Source organism: Lytechinus variegatus, chromosome 1 (assembly GCF_018143015.1).
Source record: "Lytechinus variegatus isolate NC3 chromosome 1, Lvar_3.0, whole genome shotgun sequence".
Lineage (NCBI taxonomy): Eukaryota > Metazoa > Echinodermata > Echinoidea > Temnopleuroida > Toxopneustidae > Lytechinus > Lytechinus variegatus.
Window position 1 is genome coordinate 60204139 of NC_054740.1, and position 19258 is coordinate 60223396.

The 19258-nt window shown below is 38.3% G+C and overlaps 2 protein-coding genes across 4 annotated transcripts in view; one reads left to right on the forward strand and one right to left on the reverse strand.

Annotated features, from left to right (window-relative positions):
* The window catches only part of LOC121418584 (gamma-tubulin complex component 5-like), a 37837-nt gene extending 24088 nt beyond the window's left edge, over positions 1-13749 (forward strand). Inside the window, exons 10-22 of one of the 3 annotated variants that reach the window (XM_041612533.1) lie at positions 775-1017; positions 2294-2496; positions 3019-3134; positions 3774-4042; positions 4476-4761; positions 6689-6827; positions 8243-8397; positions 8987-9077; positions 9367-9487; positions 10280-10458; positions 11869-12083; positions 12409-12509; positions 12880-13749. In XM_041612533.1, coding sequence (XP_041468467.1) covers positions 775-1017; positions 2294-2496; positions 3019-3134; positions 3774-4042; positions 4476-4761; positions 6689-6827; positions 8243-8397; positions 8987-9077; positions 9367-9487; positions 10280-10458; positions 11869-12083; positions 12409-12509; positions 12880-12953 — 2192 coding nt within the window. In that variant the 3' untranslated portion in view covers positions 12954-13749. The remainder of the gene's footprint in view (positions 1-774; positions 1018-2293; positions 2497-3018; positions 3135-3773; positions 4043-4475; positions 4762-6688; positions 6828-8242; positions 8398-8986; positions 9078-9366; positions 9488-10279; positions 10459-11868; positions 12084-12408; positions 12510-12879) is intronic. The other 2 variants (XM_041612541.1, XM_041612550.1) reach the window with 2 other exon arrangements.
* A 1232-nt stretch (positions 13750-14981) lies between these two features.
* On the reverse strand, positions 14982-19258 carry LOC121418599 (isopentenyl phosphate kinase-like). Its single transcript, XM_041612564.1, has 5 exons — positions 19082-19258; positions 17110-17230; positions 16181-16240; positions 15449-15613; positions 14982-15259 (listed from the first exon to the last, which is right to left on the reverse strand). Exons 1-5 carry the CDS (start codon positions 19219-19221, stop codon positions 15065-15067), a joined length of 681 nt encoding a protein of 226 aa, XP_041468498.1. The 5' UTR covers positions 19222-19258; the 3' UTR covers positions 14982-15064.

Below are 19258 nucleotides of genomic sequence, written 5' to 3' on the forward strand. Positions count from 1 at the left end.
AATTCATATGAAATATAGGAAAGTGAAATTCTGGGTCGATTTTGGTACGCGGTGACAGGGTATTGCAGACTTGTTTCGTTTGAATACTGCGTGGGACAGGGGACAGGGGCTTGCATGCACTGCGCATGCTTACAATATTTTCATTCATAAATTGGCCTGCGTCGCAGTGGCTAGATGACGTCACTGCGCTGCAAAAGAAACATGGCGACGATTGAACGATCTAAGTCACATCATCATTACTTGAAAAGCTTGCATATTTATGGATATTTCGAGGGTAATTGGTGAGATTCAAAATGAGACTTGTGTACTTTTGTGATGAGTTACAATGTCTTACACTACCCAATACAAATCAAATACATGTACGTTATACTGGTAAGCAATTTTCGGGTATCGGGTATTGATTTACTATCCGGGTAGTTGAGGCTTCCGGGCGGGACCCGGTACCTGGGTTTTAGTCCCAGCCCACATCTCCGACACTTGTCCAGTCCAGTCTCAAAGCTGTGAACACTTGACACATTTACTCAATCATTGTTAAGATTGTTCCAAAGTTCCCTCAATGTAATATTTTTTCTTTATGTTTTGTGATGAATAATCTGATATTTCGATCAATTGAGGCATTATTTGCACATATGTATAAAGAGTGAGCTGATTTAATTAACTCTCAGTATACCACTGTTGTCAGTTGGAATAAATATTCTACAAAACTGTACTGTCACTGGAATATTAAGTATTTTTTTCTTAAGATTTTGACCAACTCCTTATCCCCTTTCATGGAAAAAGCCAATGAAGATCACCAGGCCGACCCAAGTCCTTCGTCGGTGACAGACACCAAGCCAGAAGATTCAGGCAGAACTCACTCACTTCCTGATATCCTCAGAGAAGCCAAGGTCCAGGATTCTGCAGTGGAAAAGCACTACAACTGCCAGACCTATGAAGCATTCGCTGACGGTCTCGCAACGGTTCTCCAGGATTTCAGAAACTCACTCATAGAGGAGGAGAAAAAGGTTGTTGCTCAAGGTATGATGGAAATTCAGAAAAAGGGCTTTAAATGGCATCCACTTGCCTCTTGTCTCATGAAGTGTGCATTTGATTGAATTCAATCTTGATCATGAAAAGCCAATGACATCGTAGATTGTGTGGAGAAAACTGTTTCAGTTATCACTCCCAGACATTTTTTAATATTAGTGTATAATAAGCTGATAAGTTTAGCCTGCAATGTTGTAGATTTGAGCAACATCTGTTTCTTCATAGTCAAACCATGGACCTATTACGGATGGACATTCAACGAGAGCATTTTATGACCACCACCTGTTTCCAGCTGTCAAAATCGCTGTCTAACCCTTAACTTTCTCTTTATGCGGTTTTTACGACCACCGCCCGGGGCGATTGTTTACACAAGCTCCTTTCGGCCAATGATCGTCACCGATTGATCACTGGCCCTCTTTCGACCAAAGACGGTCATGTTTTAGCCCCGATTGCCAAAAGGGAAAGTCCCTACATTACCTAGAATGCAATGCGCAATTCATATCCGGTTTTTCAGTACATGATTTTAGGTTGTCTATAATGTGCGATTGTCGTCTGACCATCAAAAAAAATCCTGTTAAATTTCATCAATCCTGTGGAATTTTACGCCCAAATGAAAATCAACTTCTGACCGAAGGTAAGCGCTACTATCGACATCAATACTGTCCGAAATAGATGCATTTTTAACGTTTTTCCGCACATTTCTCCGTCAAATTTCAACTGCATCTTTGCCGTAAATATACTGATCTGCAAGGTGATGTCAATGCATTTTATGTGCGGTAATTTGCGATGTACGTAAAAAATACGTTTATGCACGCCTGTTTTCTTGTTTCTGCAATCATTTTCATAGCGCTAACGTTCGCTGCTGTGCGTTGCTTTTGATAAAGTGAACGAACAACATCGCAATGGGTAGGAGCAGCGCACAATTGATTTCCGCTGTCCATCAGTGATAGCGTGTTTTACGACCGGCTTGATGGGCGTCAGCTGCCAGCGCTCTGTTTATAAAAGGATTAGCAGTGACGGTCTTTGGCCCAAAGGAGGGGATTCGTTGAATGTCCATCCGTAATAGGTCCATGGTTAAACTTTTTTTTTAAGTTAACCGTAGTTCTGAATACAGGTCAAAGACTCTTCAGTTGGATAGAGCTGGATGTTTCGGATAAAAGTTCTATACTACAAGCATGATATCCTTTAAATTTTTTTCAGCTTAACCAGTCTCGTCATTGATTCTGTCATCGCTTGCACCTTACACGTTGTCTCTGCTCTTTTCTAGATGAGACCTATACACTGTGTATGTTCAAAGACTGGCTGATGTCCACATGGGGTCAAAGACTTCACCTGGCACACACCATGTACAAACAAGGCATAGAAGGTCCCTCTGAGGATCTTTCAGCCCACAGGGTCCATACGTTGCTTCATGTTCTTCATATGGCCATCAAAGAACAATTTTGCCTTGCTTTCCAGGACAAGAAAGAGGTTAATAAAAGATGAAAAATGAATGCGTGTATAAAGTTATATTTCATGATTGTTGTCATGCCAATATCTAAAATAATAATAATTCATTCATAGATTGCTTAAACTATCCAACAATAAGTATGTATCTTTGTAATACAACAATTCCTTTCCTGATATGCCTGTAATTATTCAAATATATGTGGTAGTTTGGCATGATTTGAGCAGAGCAATAACTTTTACTATTGCCCTGCTCAAAAAATAATAGGGTTATAAAACAAATATTGACTGCCCTTTTATTCGGGTATAGTAATAAACTCTCATTCAATGAAATTGAGACTGTAATAGTGTACTATTTTCCCTTGACCTTCAGTCTCAGGTGAAAAAGGTAGGCCCGTAGATTAGTAAGGGACAATAGTATAGTTTTAGTATTGCCCTTAAGAGCAGTCAATATTTGTATACTGTTGTAGGGAATGTATCATTGAGGGCTTCAAGGTACTCTCAATAACACTTGCAAAATGGTGTTTACTGCGCTTACTCTCCTAGCTTGATCTTCTGTGGCATCTATGGACGGTAACAGCGGGGCCTTACATCAGCTTCATCACTAAATGGTTACAGCATGGGATCTTATCTGACCCTGCTCAAGAGTTTGCCATTCGCAGGTGAGCCACATCCTTCTAGAATGCACTTTACCGTTTAGGGTAGGCTTTAGTTGAAACGGCGGTCCACCTGTGCACCAGTAAATTTTAAAAATTCATGAAAAATTCAGTGTCACAAAAGATTATGAATTATCAACCAATTAGGCCTTTATTTCCTGATCTAGATCTGTATATCAAATTTCTCACATGATACTGTTATTTCCAAACCATGGTCAACCAAGTTGAGTTATGAAAATAATAGTACAAAGCAGGATTCCTCAATTTTCTTGCTTGAATTTATTGGCCCGAAATGTTATAATCCTGGCTTAAAACTTTGTTAATAATTCTTAGTCTTTGGTGAGGCTGAATTTCTTATGTAGTTCTTCATTTTAGGTTCCTTAGGTTTTTTCCCCAGAATGCTGGGCGGTCAACGGTAAAAGGAAAACGGGATGGCTTTGGGGACCTGCATTATTCAAAAGTTATTGATAATATTTGATACTGTTGATATCTCAAAATTTTGGCATCAAATGTTTCATTCAAGACAGTATCATTCCCTACAAACTGTTTAAACGTTTATTTTGTTTTACCAATATGTACTATTGCTTTAGTGTCTCTTTATGAAATTGTTTCCTGGAACATTCAAACTAAATCTATTACTTGTAGAAACCCGGAGATACACATTAAATCAGAAAGCTACTGGAAGAAGGCATTCAGCTTACAAACCTTACCGAGGGACGACACAGATGGTGCTCTTCTTTCCGTGCCAGCAAAGACCAAGAGAGAGCGGAAATCATCAGTCAAGAAGAGCGTGCCAAACGCAGTGCCCGAGTTCCTTCAGCCTGTCCTGTCACACATTCTGTTAGCAGGGAAGTCTATGGAGATCCTTGAGGCGACAGGCAAGCTGACAAGAGCCAGACAGGATGTCGTAGGAGGTAAGATCATCACAGAAAACCCCAACACTTTCAGATCCGATCAAGGGGTCACTCCATTAAAGAGAAAGGATTCGCCTGACAAAGAGTATCCAAACAAAACTTGAAGTCACGGTTGGTGATTGTTTAGGTCTTGAAACCTATAAGATACAGACAGAAGGGTTGTCTGTTGGGTTATGAGATGAGATCAAATGTTCTTCTTCAGCTCAGGAGGTGTAAAATTATATAAACAGAAAACTCCTGAATCATGAGAAATTGAATTGTATGGAATTTGTTGAAGGCTTATTTGCTTGCAAACAATAAGCTGTTTACCATGCAAGTCCATCGGACTTATGCAACAAGTACTTGGAAAGCACAATTTGTTTCAAACTACCATGTCTGTGTTTATATAGCATGTGCCAGTCCTTGACAGTGGTTGTTATTATTTGCTTTACAGAGCTATTCCAGTTATCCAGGCCTGCAATACTCCATGGGATGCTCAAGGATACCCAGACAGGGAAGCCAGACACCACCAAGACACCTTGCCCAACCTTTGATAACATTCGGACGAAGTCACCTCGCTCATCCTCAAGTGACGTTGCTGAGATGGTTCAGAGGCAACTATCACTCCGGGGCTTCAACGATCCCCTGATAGCCCATGGAATCAGCCATGCTGCTTCCAATCCTGATAATGCGGGACGTGGTCAGAGACAAGTTGAAGAAGGGATAGAGAGGAACCCAAAGTGAGTACCTGGTGGTGTATCTTGACCAGTGATCAGCATTATGTATACGATGAACTTCATTTTTCATCCCGTTCCTTACAAGATATTTGTTCATACTTACAATCTCTGTCAACCTCAGTTCTTACTTTCTTCACTCTTTCAGCAACAGTGAACCACATACTCTCTTCATTCTACATCTACTCCTTTCTGTGCCATTCCCAAATCCAGAAAACAGGCTGGCTTCAATTCTTTTCAATATCCATGTCTTTGGAACAAACTCCATCCAACTCTACAAAACGTTACCACACTTGACCTCTTCAAGAAGCATTTAAAAACATGCCAATATAAGTATAACTGTTATCCACTGTATGCCTCATACAAAGTTTGTATCCTCTTGAAACGGCAGTATATAAATCTATCAAATGAATATCTCTTGACCTCTTGTGAAACCTCATGAGCTTTTATTTGGAGTAAATTATAATTTGGTGACTGACAAATCACTGAAAATATCTGTACAACTGCATCTTTTGGGCTTAGCCAATTAACTCTTTGTGTGTTACAGGTTGAGAATATTTTCATCATTTCAATGAGAAGTCCTAAAAAGTAGTTTTCGCTTTACTCTTCTGTATTAGAGAACTAGAAAATACTTTCTATATAATTCCTTATCATGAGTAAAGAATTAATCTGTTGTCTCACGATGCGGCAAACTGAAATTGCGACGTTTCAACTGCTCCTGCTAGTCTTCGTCAGGCGCCTTTTATACCGTAGGCTACGGGCCGTCGGTGCCGGAACCGCCGTGGTGTGATTGGTCGGCGCAACCGACCAATCAGAAGCCGCGGACGGTGCGATCGCCGTGGGGCTTGCGGACGTCGGGGAAAACCCGTCGGCTGCAGTCGGCGTAGAAAGCGGGCAATTTGCGGACGTCGAGGAGTGAACCGCGGTAGCTGTGCAAAAACTAATGGGGTTGGATGCGGACGTCGGAGGGCGGTCAACCGGTGAGCTACAGGCGGTCCGACTCATAGATAGTTCGGCAGTTGCAGAGCATGCTTGGAATGCAGATCACCCTCCCAATTGGGACGAGGTAAGCTGTATAGCGCGGGATAAGCACTGGTACACACGGCGTGTTAAAGAGGCTATCCAAATTCGTCTTCATCCTAATAATGTGAACAGGGATAACGGCATTGACATCCCTGAAGAATGGCTTCCGACCATTCGCCGACATGCGCCCCCTACGACCGCCCGTAGCTCACCGGTCGACCGCCCTCCGACGTCCGCATCCAACCGCATTAGTTTTTGCACAGCTACCGCGGTTCACTCCTCGACGTCCGCAAATCGCCCGCTTTCTACGCCGACTGCAGCCGACGGGTTTTCCCCGACGTCCGCAAGCCCCACGGCGATCGCACCGTCCGCGGCTTCTGATTGGTCGGTTGCGCCGACCAATCACACCACGGCGGTTCCGGCACCGACGGCCCGTAGCCTACGGTATAAAAGGCGCGCGCAGCGAGTGTCCACTTCATTGCCTGACGAAGACTAGCAGGAGCAGTCGAAACGTCGCAATTTCAGTTTGCCGCATCGTGAGACAACAGATTAATTCTTTACTCAGATTCAGCTACCACGATGATCAACATCTTCCGTACTAATTCCTTATCATGTTTGAAATTTCACAAGCTGCAATAATTATAGCTCTTATATTCAATTCAACCATCTAATACAACAAGTTTTCAATACGGTAAGTACAGAAATCAAAATGATACAATACTATATGATTTTCCCTATGAGTGTACGCATTTATCCATAAGGATTACCATTTGTGTGGATACCTTTTTTGCTATGTTCACTTTTTTCTGGAAGGTTCAATTATTAAATCATTATTGATATTAATGTTATCATTGTTGTTGTAATTGTTATTACATTATTCATTATTCACACTGATATTTGTTTTTCCTAGTTTGTCGAAACCTCTGGAGTTGGTATTATACCGAGACCTCTACCCAGGCATCGTTAGTCGATGTCAATCAGTGTGTTGTCAGTTAGCGACTGTCTTCAAAACTGACTTCAACCTCCAAGATCATCTGCTCTCTCTTAGAGTAAGTATTTGTCATTGTCATGATAGACCACGGTTCCATGTCATTTGCTCTGGCGACAATTGCACTGCTGTGAATTACACACACCAGTGGAATGACCTAATTCAACCATGGATTTAATACTACACCCTATCCTAAAACTAACCTTGAACCCAACATGAAACCCTATCGCAACCCTAACCCTGTATCTTAGACGAAATAAAGCCCGGAGCAATTGTCTTGTCACCAAGACCACAGTCACTTCATGTAGCAAGACATTCGCTCATCCGACAGCTACTCCTCCGCTAATTTCTCCTAAGATACAATGTGTAGTTACCTTGATGGCCACATCTCACTGTCTTCACGACGTGGTTGTACAGATGAGTGTGGCAAGATTAAGGAGGCTGTTAGAGCCCTTTTAAAAAACCCAATTTTGATAATTGTATCATAAAATGCAGGAGTGTTGGTGACTCAACTATGGACTGTGGGATTTTTTTGCATTGATTGACAACCCTTTAGCTAAAGTGTTTCCTTATATCCAGTCTAGAAGGTTCTGAGTGTGATAGGATTTTGGGTTCGGAATGAAGTGAGGAATAGGATCGAGAGTTAAGTTAAGTTTGAAGTTTTGGTTTAGGTTTGGCTTGATGTGTGCGTTTTCGGTAGGAGCAATTGTTGTCATAATAATAATAATAATTAGACTTATATCGTGCCAAATCCACTCTGTAGAGTGCTCAAGGCACTTTTTAGGAAATTATAAAGGAAATTAAGAAGAATTGAAGAGAAATTTTTAAGGTATTGTTTGAGAGTTTCAGAGGTCAAGCACTGTTAAATGTTTTCAGGGGGGCTATTCTATTACTTGAAGGATGAGTGAACAAATGATCTTTCTCCCCTGGTGTTGGAAACTTTGTGGGTAACGAGAGAACTGGAAGAGGAGGAATGTAAGGATCTTGAAGGGGTATAACTTTTTATTAGTGAAATGAGGTACTGGGGAGAAGGGTTAGAAAATAGAAAATTTAGAAAGGTTATGGAACCTTTACATGTCCATGTTTCCGTCTTTTGCCAATATACTCCATGGTTCATAAAATGTTTTCATTGAAATTTTCAGTCAATAATTATCTAAAAATATCAATTACATGACGGTTGCTCTTTCAAGTGACTTTGAAATTTGTCTGCTTTTGGTATATTGACTATTATTTTAGCTCCTCTCGAGTACTTTAACACTTTGTAACTCTTTCAGTTGATGTGATGATAGAAATAATTTAGAAGGGATTATGAATTATCAAATTATTAATGTTTATGTCAGTGAATTTGAAACCCACCGCGATGGTTTATCTTGAATGACCTTTTACCGTTCATGCACAGAATGCAATTGTGAATTGGTGTATTGTTGTCATCAAACAGCTTTTGTTTCTTTTTCTTATAAAATCCTTGTTGAACAGCGTTTCTTTCTCCTTGAGGCCGGTGATGTGATGTATGATTTCTACTCTGAGCTGTTTGATAAGATACGTCGACATGAGTCATGGCAGGATACACTCAACCTCAACTATCATTTACAAGAAACGCTGAGTGTTAGATACCCAGAAGAAGCTGCTAGGTATGTTTGTAAAGTACTAAATTAGACAAACATGGTTAGTAAAGGACTTAGTTGAAAATGAACTGGGATTAGAGCAATTGAGATGAGACCAAACCACAAGAAGACAGTGGGTGTAGACCAAGCAGCAATTTCCCATTGAATCATATGCACTCATTGTATGAATCATATTGATATTAGCTGCAGTATGTATTTAAAATTGAAATTTATCATAAATGAGCAATATGTGTAGGATTTGGCCATAACATAGGCAAATTTTTCAGCTGCATATTTTGAGAACCAAGTAAGAATTTCATGTTTTTTAATCTTGGAAAAGATCTAACCAGGGACCTGTTTGAAGACTTACAACTATTATAACTTTGCCATCATGGTAACTACCATGGAAACCTTGATTGTGATTGGCTGCTGAGCCCTGTTACCATGGTAGTTGCCATGAACAATTGTAAGTCCTTAATGAAATGGGCCCAGACAATCATTACAATATGATATTCTTGAGGAAGGTATGGAATATACCTTGTGCTACAAGGAAGAATATCAGTACAGTTTCTTGTTTTCTCATTTGATTTGTACTTTGTCTCCTAATTCTGACTAGGATAATCGTGAGTGTAGAGCCAGAGAGACTGACAGGGAAGATGGCTACTCAACCAATTCATGCACTAGACTCTCTCACCTTGCATTATAAGGTAAATGCCAACTACCCTCCCAATACCAACAATGAGTTGCCTGGGAAGGTTCTCTGTAGATATCCAACATAACAATTAAGTCTTCAAAAATGTAAAAAAAAAAAAAATTAACATTAGCCTATCTGAAAGAGTGATTCTTCTTTTGTATTGTAAAAAAAAATTGGTGTTGTAAAGTTTAATAAAGGAAAAATATTGTATTGGCCTGATTAATGTAACATGTTTTTTTTTTCATGTGTTTTATAAGCATTTACATGTATGATAAGTCAGTACTGGTTTTATTCTTTGACAGGTCCCATGGCCAGTGGATATAGTTATTCATCACCATGCATTAGATATCTACAATCAAGTATTTAGGTTCCTACTCCAAGTAAAGAGAGCTCAGTATTGCCTTCAACAACTAAGGTTTCCAGGTAATTATTTTTATATCCTCAATAAAAAAATACAAATGATATTTACAAAACATTATAAAAAAAAGAAGTACAGGGTATACTCATGGGACCACATTCAGTGTACATATGTTTGTCCTGGGCAAAATTTGACTTGAAAGATGTTATTACCATATGTTTTGCATATTCTGTCTGATTTAATGCTTCAAATTTGGCCATTATTTGACTTCTGCAAGTTCTACATGTACTTTTGCAGAGTCAATTTTATTCAATAGTTATACATAAGAATTATCATAGCAATTGAGAGTGTGATGGACCTAGCAAAGACCAAGGGCCTATCACAGGCTCTCAACAAAATGATTACCGTGAAATGGAGCTGTTCATGAGAAGAAGAAAAACAGCACAATAACATTCTACTTAGTGTATATTAAAGCAGTTAGTTATACTTCTCATATAGTCTCATACCACAAGGACTAAAAACCCATTCGGTCTAATTGCCATTCATTCAATAATGGGGAAGCGCATGATTGTGGTAAGCTGAAGGAGAATTTTGCAAGTTGCGCATCAAATTTGCAACTGCATGATCAAAAGAAGAAACAGGTGGGTGTTTCATAAAGCTGCTCGTAAAGTTACGAACGACTTTACGCACGACTGGAACATGTTCTCAGGTCATAACTCAATCATATAGGGATATCACATAGCATAAAAAAGGATCACCAGTCATGCGTAAAATCATTTGTATCTTACGAACAGCTTTATGAAACACCCACCTGGTATTCCCTCTTTTATGTTTTTGGAACATTCTTTCTTGGTCAGATCTACTGATTTCAGTGAACATTGGACACTTGACTGAAGACAGCGACCTTGGGAGACTGGATAGAGGTCAAGCAGATGAGGCTCTTAAGGAGAAGCTACCTCTTATCCATCGTCTTTTCATCCTGCGCTTCCGACTCATGCACTTTGTCAATGCTGTGCATAACTATCTCATGACTAGGGTAAGGATTTAGCCATGAACGTCCGTCAAAATACTGGTCCCATTGAAAGGGTTAAGGCCACCGCACACCTTACGACTGTTCGCGATCTGATTTTGGAACAAATCGCATTTTGCTCATTTTCTGAAAATGTGAATGGAACATAGCATTTTATTTGAGGTTAAAATAAATTGAAAAAATACTAATATAACCATTTTGAAAGATTGCAAGCCTTTATTTTGGAGTAAAGGCCAAATTAGTTTCAAATCGTAGCCAATCGTGCGACTGCTATGACATCATTACGACTAGATATTAAATTCGCCTTTAATTTTAAGAAAGATGATTGCTTAGTCACAGATTTGAACATAGGTATTCATACGATGATTTAGATCATTACACTGTAAGATATTCCAGGTTTCATTAGTAGCATCAAAGTCTACTACATTCTCTTCTGAAAATCGGGTTGTAGACCAATAGTAAGGTGTGTGGTCCCTTTAGGGATGGTACAAACTTTGCTGATGAGTGAGGAATGGTTTGAGGATTAACCTTCAAACTTAGTTTATGTATACACATGTAGGAGTGACAAAGATTGGATAAGATTTTTAAAGTCATATTCTTGTGATAACTGGAGAACCATTTGTTGTTTCAATCTGCTTCAGGTATCATATGTGATTGATGACAAAATTAAACTGGTTTGACCTAGATCTAAACAAATTCTCTATTTACATTAAAATGTTCACATATTAACAAATTTGAAGCCTTTGATGAAATATATAGAACCAAGGAAGGATAATTGGTCTGCAAAATTTCTAAATTTTTTATTTTTTTGCTTTAATTTATCAGCTTTTAATGTTATTACATTATTTTGCAATTATTGCTCTTGGTCCTGATCAGAGCATTACCCAGTTTTGAAAATGACCAGGATGACGTATCACAAGGTACGATTATGTCATACATGTATAAAGATACAGGGTTCCTAGCCCATCAGTTAAATCAGGGATAATTATTTTACTTTTTCCAGTCAAGGAAAAATTAGGGAATTTGATTTAAAAATAACTCAAATCAGGGGAAAATGCCTTAAATCAGGGAATTTTGATCGGCCCAAAAGTCAAAAGCATGGTAGTCAGTCAAACTCTGTTATATTTTGTTGCTTATCAAAACAACATCCATTGAGTGACTGGTTATGGTGGTTTTTTAGTGTAGCTAATTAGTTTAACATTGTGTTTTTTATACTAAAATGTGTTTTTATACTAAAAATACATGTAATTCACTGCAACAATTTAGAAACATGCGAAATTGGGAATGGGTTTAAATAATTATCAGTGAATTTTCAAACTTCATCAGGGAAAAATCAGGGAATTTTGTTTGCTTGAAAAGCTGGGAACCCTGAGATAAGTTCTCAATCTTCTTGTGTGGCCTCTTCTTTTTGATCAGATCCTCTACAGCACTGGTCTGGAGTTCTCTGCTGCTCTGGACCAAGCCTTGGACCTGGACCAGATCCTAGCTGCTCACAAGTCCTACCTGGCCAAGATATCAGAGAGGTGTCTGCTTCACCACAAGGTTAGCTTCGTCAGAGAAGCCGTCTCCAAGGTCCTCAACCTTGCTGTCACCTTCCAAAGACGCTGGGATGCAGGGGTACATACTTTCAGGTAAGAATGGATGGATGGAAGGAAAGAAAGAAAGAAAGAGTCTGCTTTGACATATGGAATAAAATAATCATGAATTTATTAGTAAATGCCGTAGAAATAAAATCATAGATTTCAAAAGGAGCAGAGCTCTCTCTCGTTTGAGAGCTATGCTCCTTTTTATAAAATCTACAATTTTATTTCTACTGCATTTACTAAACCATTTATGATTATTTTAGATAGATGAATTTATTTTTGCAATATTTTACCCATGCATTAAACAAGAGCCACTCATTGGCACTTCTGCATGTCTTATGGTAAAATCTAAATCTTTGTTATTTTCATTTAGCATTGAGAACGTGGCCAAGGCTGAAGAAGAGTTCTTCAATTGCAATGAGTTTCTCTCTACCTTACTTGCAAACATCATTAGAAGAGGCACCTTTCCTCATTGTAAGTAATTCTGAAAGAATTTGATTCTGCTTTATTCCTTTGTCATTTGCAAGTCAGAAGTATCCACACATACACATAAATTTATGTGTGTTTGTTGTTGTTCTGGAATATCTGCCAACTTGTGCTGAATAAAAGTAAGAATCCATATCGTGTGAACTTAAGGCACATAACACTCACAAATGGAAATGGAGCAAGAGGGGTTTCGACCCTAGCCCAAAACAACATGACATAGGACTCACAAAAATAAAAAAAAACCTGTACTCCATGAATGTTTTGGCAACAGGCACCCCATTAAATTGGATTTTGATATAAACATAAGCTTAACTTAATAATGCTGAAAGGATATTATTTGTGTCTTTTGTGTTTACAGTGGAGGCTCTGGCTCTATCTCTGTCTGGTGCAAAACCCAAACACAAATCTGGAGACCAAGATCAGAGACACTGAGGAGACATGATCAGGATTGCAGAGAGCAAGAGATGTTATGATGGTGCCAACGTCAAATCTGTCTTAATAATTTTTGAAAATAACATACCTTGGAGGACTTTTTGTTTAGACACACCAGTCATACACCTCAAGCACTCTTAGGAATTGATATACAGGTGACACTGCCTAAGCAACTCTTTGGACCAAAAAGTGTGTTTTACTTTATTCAAATGAGAAGAGGTATACAGTATAATTTATGTTGTGCATGATCTGGGACCCGTTGCAGAAAGACTTGCATTTAAATGCAAGCCAAAAATCAATTGCAAGTCCCAAATGCGCGCTGTTGATTGGTTGAAAATCAAGTTGCGCATGCTTTTTAGAGTTGCGATTAATTGCAACTCTTTCTGCAACAGGCCATAAATTGCTTCAGCTTGGGCAAATATACAACTTATGGAAGCCTGACTTATGCAAGTTTAGCTGTATGTGCACATTAAGTTTCATTCCTTATCCTCACACTAAGTCTGAATATGAAGACTAATGAGAGATATCTGTTGAAGCAACTTTAGCCAGATCAGCATGCCATTCTCGAAAACCATATTGGTCAGGTATCCGAAAGCAGCAACTCAACATTGAACAGACTTGTGTTGAGATATCTTACACAGGAATACCAGATTAACAATAGGCCTTTAATTGAAACATACTGTCATGATTTCAAGTGCTTCAGACATCCATATCATTAGGGAGTATTCGTAACCGCAACATCGACGCAGAACGCTTTCAAACATAGAGAACATATTGTCAAATGACCTTCATGACAATAATAGTTTTTGTAAAGAAAGGCAGTTTCATCCTGGAATCTGGACAAACGGCATATTTGTCATTTCTCATCAGCTCCAAAACATAGGATGAAACTGCCGTTCCGATTCAGCAATTTTCGACAAAGACCTCCAAGCTTGTTTTTGACCTGTAATTTCAATACATTTACTATGTTCTTGGATTTGTTCTGCATCGTGGTGCCAAAACTCCTGGGTCCCGTAGGTTAGCAATTAATCGTACGTATGATTTTCATGATTGATTGTACGTTGTAGTCTATGCAATCAATCGTGGAAAAATGTTCTACGATCATTGCTAAGCTTTGTGTTACGGGCCCTTGATTATCTTGATAGGACTGTTGTTAGCAATGCACAGGGTGAACAGAGTAAACTTAAACTTTGTTTGAATAGTCTTATTGTTTATTTCAAGATTGCTAATAGAAAAACAATTTCATTTGAAAATAAAGATTACGTTCAGTTTTTGTAAATATGTATATATATACACATGTACATTTGTATAGAGATTAATAAAATAGATCAATATCTGTGAACCTAAATGGTTGTAGTTGTATTCTTGTCCGTATGAATAGATCGATTTTGATAGATGTGTGCAAAGAGAATAAGTGGTGTGCTTTAAACTAAGCAATTACAAAGGAAATAGTAGTATGAGAAACCCATTTAGAGAGAATCAAGATGAGCACTTCAAAATGAGATGTAGAGAAGATTTTCAAATGATCTTTCTTTTTTGTTATGATTGGATATGTACTTGATTATCCATTTTTTTTTTTAAACAGGATGTTATGTATGCCTGTCTGGTATACCAATCTGTGATAATCTTTTCTAATATGAACCCCAGCATCATGTGCATATCCCAAGTGACACAATTTGTAGGTTAATTTACAAGTGGTAAATCTTCTATTACATTGTCCACTAAAACCAATTGACTATCATTTGATCTGTTGCCAAAGCCCAACACAAATGATCATGCCCATCTCGGTGGTTACAAAAGATCTAAAAAGGGAGTGATTGTAGAATACTGCATGTACAGTATATCTAACCCACTGGAGACCACCGTATATGCTTTAGCATGCATATATATATGGGGCACAGTCTAAAAACAGATTGAGGGAAAAGTCCAAAATGATATTTTCTTTGTTTATCATAAAACTGGAACGTTATCTGCAGCTTCAATGATAGTCCCTGTAAAAGCATCGCTCCTGTCACCTTGCAAGCAGGCAAGCTCTGCAGAATGTTCTCCAAGCTTACAAACAAACACTGGTATAACGCCACCACTCTGCGTGACGATGCTGCACGCCGATGCTATCTTCGCCTTGATGCCCCCGTGACATCATGGTCTAGCTGTCGGGTCGTTATGCTGGTTGCTAAACTCCCATCTTCTCTAACATGGATTCTGGGAAGGAGCTTAGCTTCAGGGTCGGTCGGAGGCTTGGTGAATACGCCCTCTACATCTGATAGGAAGACCACTCTCTTTGGCTTGAAGAATTCACATAATACCTAACAAAATAAGAATATAGGAAAACAATTCAATTGACAGAACTTGTCATGTTTGAGTGAAATGCCTTATAAATCTGAATTGCCTGGGATCACAAGCAGGTCCCCATCATCACCGCCATCATCATCATAATCATCATCAATCGTCGTCACCATTATCATCACTATCATCATCATTATTAATATACTAACTTGGATAATTGTATCACCACTGAGAATAGTACATCCCAGATCTTCATCTAACACACAGTCCCCATGTAACACAGGTAGGAAACCAGCCTCTAATAGTTCATTGACCTTCTCACAGTCACTTGACCTCACTTGACCTCTTCCTTTCATCCTCCATCTCCCACATGGCTGAAAGATAAATTAATCAAGTAAAGAATATGAACAAATACAATTTTGGTATATTTGCTTCCATTTTTTAAAGTAAATTTTGAACATCTCTTGGGTTTATAATTGCACGTTTGGGAGATCATTAGTTTTTGCCGTTGCTCCCAATTTTTTTCCCCATAAAAATCATCTCTTCATGGCTTTTGGATTAAATAGGTTGATCTGAAAATGTGTTTTCATTTATATAGAATATAAAATGTTAGTGTATACTGCTACCCTTTCCTTTGCTTTAGTAAAATTTGAATATCACTCAATTGGAAATTTGGAACAGACTTAAAGTATTAACTGTTAAAAGAAAAAATCTTATGAAAATTCATCTTTTCATCACTCTACAATATTTTTTTTGGAACAAATTCATTTGATATGAAAAATGTGTTTCCTAAATTGGAAACAAATTGGAAACTTTTCATTTAATTCTCTTATTAAATTTGACTAATACACATTCAATATTTTTAAAAATCTGGAAATGAATAGAAAATAACAAGTTTTGCCAATTTGAGGAGCTGTGTATATCTATTAGTTCGTACTTACAGAGAATCCAACTGCAGGCACTCCTTTTTCTACCAGAGCATTCACTATCATATGATTCAACTACACAAAGGATAAAAAATGTCAAAAATAATGATTATGCAAGTTGGATTATGCATAAAAATATTGACAATAAAATTGTCATATTACGAGAATCTGTAATATAATTGTCCGCTCTAACTGGGTTCCTGAATCTTACAGTTTTTAAATGGTTGGTCAAGACTGCATGCAGCTGTTGGTAAACCTCTTGACCATACAATAACTTATCATCCAAAAAAAAAGGGAGTGGACCAATTTAGTTGAAGGAGGAATGTCCTCAATGAAAAAGCTATTAACAAATGAATTATAAATTAAGTTGGAAGACGGGTTATACTTTCATAAGAAAAGTGAAGTTTGTAAAACCTATATCCTGTTTCACTTCCAGGAGAAGTATTGATAAATCATTTGAAAGTTTGAAATTAGTTTGTCATTTGCCATACTTTTTTTTTCTTTTCTTCTCATTTCCTCACTTTTTTGTTTTAACATATTCTTTTATTTCTAGTGACCAACATCAACATTTATAATTACACCAATGAAATAATTATAAAACTATTAAATGACAAATGATTTTACACATATTAAGATACCTGTATCTAAGATCTAAGAACAAAAAAAAATACTTATGAATCACACAGAGGTGGCGGAACATCAGTCTCGGACAAAGAAAGTGTAGGGGCACCTTTTGTCTGCCAAACAATAGGTGCCCCTCCACTTTCATTGTATGAACCTGACATTCTGTCACCTCTGGAATCACATCCATTAATATAAATGTTCCTTCAATTCTTCCTTGACCTTTCACTGAAACAAAATTCTAGAATAAAGGAAAGGAAACAAAAATTCAGAGGGTACTGTTACACTCTTCCCCCACATTCCCTGGTTTTCAAAAAGGATACCTTTGTGACAGAGAGCCTCGCTCTACAGAAACCTTCTTTAACTCTTAGCTGTTCATCTGATGAGAGAGAAGTGTATCCTTTACTGACACCGTATTCACTAGCTTGGAAATGACCAAAGGATCTGCAAGGAAAAATAAAAATAGATTTATTTATTCTAGACTAGTTCTCAACTTCTCACTTGTCATCAGTCTTACTTTCAAACTAACCATTTTATCGGTTGTAGAAAAGTACATGAGTAAAACTTAAGTGAAATGAGAGGATAACTTATGTAACGCCACACTAATTACCCTCACTATTCAAATTTGATCTGATTGCAGAAAACTAAACTTGTACATTAAGAACCAAAAAATTGTCACTTTTAAAGAATTCTAGCTGTTAAATTTCGAAATTCATCTCTTATTCCTCTGAATTATTTTGAAACAAATTCATTTGATATGAAAACTGTGTTTCCCAAATTGGAAACTTTTCAGTTAATTCTCTTATCATTAATAGTGACTAATACACATTCAATATTTTTTAAGTCTTGGAAATGAATAGAAAATTAATGAGTTTTGCCAATTTTTAGAAATAAAGATTGATAAATTATGCCAAAAACATGGCTTATATCAGGGCTGCATGGAACGGTTTTGAAAGTGGGGGAGGGGTCATGACGTAAATCTCCGTTTGAGAACACGTATACCCCAGTTTTTCCATGGACCTACTCCATGGTTTTTCTCAATCAATTACTGCCCCAAGTAAGTATCAAAACACCTGTTTCTTGACCTCGGTCCGAAGATAACATAATAGCCCGAGCGCGGTCCCCGGCAAAGCATGCCGCCATTTTTTATTCACTTACTTTCCTTATTTCGAGGTCGATTTTCTTCGTTCGAAATTAAAAATGGACTAACATTGAATTTCTGAATACAATATGCCTTTGAAAACGTGATTAAATATCAAATAGAATAATTTCATTCCGAAGGTCCTACTACAGGCAGAGAAGTCTTACGTAATAGCACAGCTGTTGTTTATCATTTCGTCCCTGGCCCAACGCTCATAATCTGGCCTGTGGAGACAGCGGGGATTACCTGGCCAAGCGGGGTTGATCAGGCGGGTGTTTCATAAAGCTGTTCGTAAGTTAAGAGCGACTGGTGATCCTGTCTTGCGGTAAATGGTACACACCATTGGCGATGATCACCAGTCGTTTTTAAAGTCGCTCTTAACTTACGAACAGCTTTATGAAACAGCCCCATGATCTCAAACACGATTTGGGGTCTAATACCGCAGTTTGCAGTCTGAACTGCGGTCTTTCTCCAAACGGGGGTTTGACGTAATGTTACCGCGGAAGCCCGAACACAAAGACGTCCCTGGGGGTAGGGGGACTGAGGCTAACCTAGGTTAATTTTCTGTCTGCTCTGCACAAGTGTATCCCCTCAGAACATCAACCCGTATGTTGTTTGGGCGGCTGCAGACATGTGCACTTTTGTTCGTGTTCTGCAGCCCATGTTTATGCAGCAAGTAGATCTAACAAAAGCAAACAATGATTTATGCATATTGCATTTGTGTGGTGCTGCCCATATGCGCACTCATTCAAAGAACAAGGTTATGATATATAACCTTGTTCTCTGTTTTTAGGACTCCTTGTGTGGTGAAATATGGTTGGCAATCAAAGTTTGTCTTATTTTCTCAAATGCTTGATTTTTTTTCATACCCTCACTGTATTCCATATGATTCCATTAGTCCAACAACTATTCATCATAACTTGCCTATTAGTTAAGCAAATTGAATTCTTTTAATTCTTTTTTCTAAATAAAAAATAGACTTGTTTTGTGACGGTTCAGAGACACACTTTAACTTTCCACCAATAGAAGATAGAATCTTCCGTAGCTACTAACACTAAGCACGTCAAGTGCATATGCCTAACGTTAGCCAGGCCCCGGCCGGCCTCGCCCGCATGGATGGAGTTACATTACCGTACCGTACCCCGTCGACCTACCCTGCTCCATGTACAAGAATGAACTTTCCCTTTAGCTTACTCAAAAGCTCTGCTGTTTTAACGAGGTTGTCAAAGTTGATCGTCTCTAGCTCCAATTTTTCGGTGATAGCACTACCTCCAACCTTGACTATACATTCCATTTTTTTTTTACTTTTTTGCTTGACTAGCTGACGACAA

What these genes read in the sequence shown, in the direction of transcription:
- LOC121418599 (XM_041612564.1), bottom strand. Translation starts at nt 19,221, where the DNA reads ATGGAATGTATAGTCAAGGTTGGAGGTAGTGCTATCACCGAAAAATTG. An exon ending in CGAGGCTCTCTGTCACAAAG is followed by an intron (nt 16,241 to 17,109) that starts GTATCCTTTTTG and finishes TCCTTTGTGTAG; the next exon opens with TTGAATCATATGATAGTGAA. An exon ending in TGCCTGCAGTTGGATTCTCT is followed by an intron (nt 15,614 to 16,180) that starts GTAAGTACGAAC and finishes TTTATCTTTCAG; the next exon opens with CCATGTGGGAGATGGAGGAT.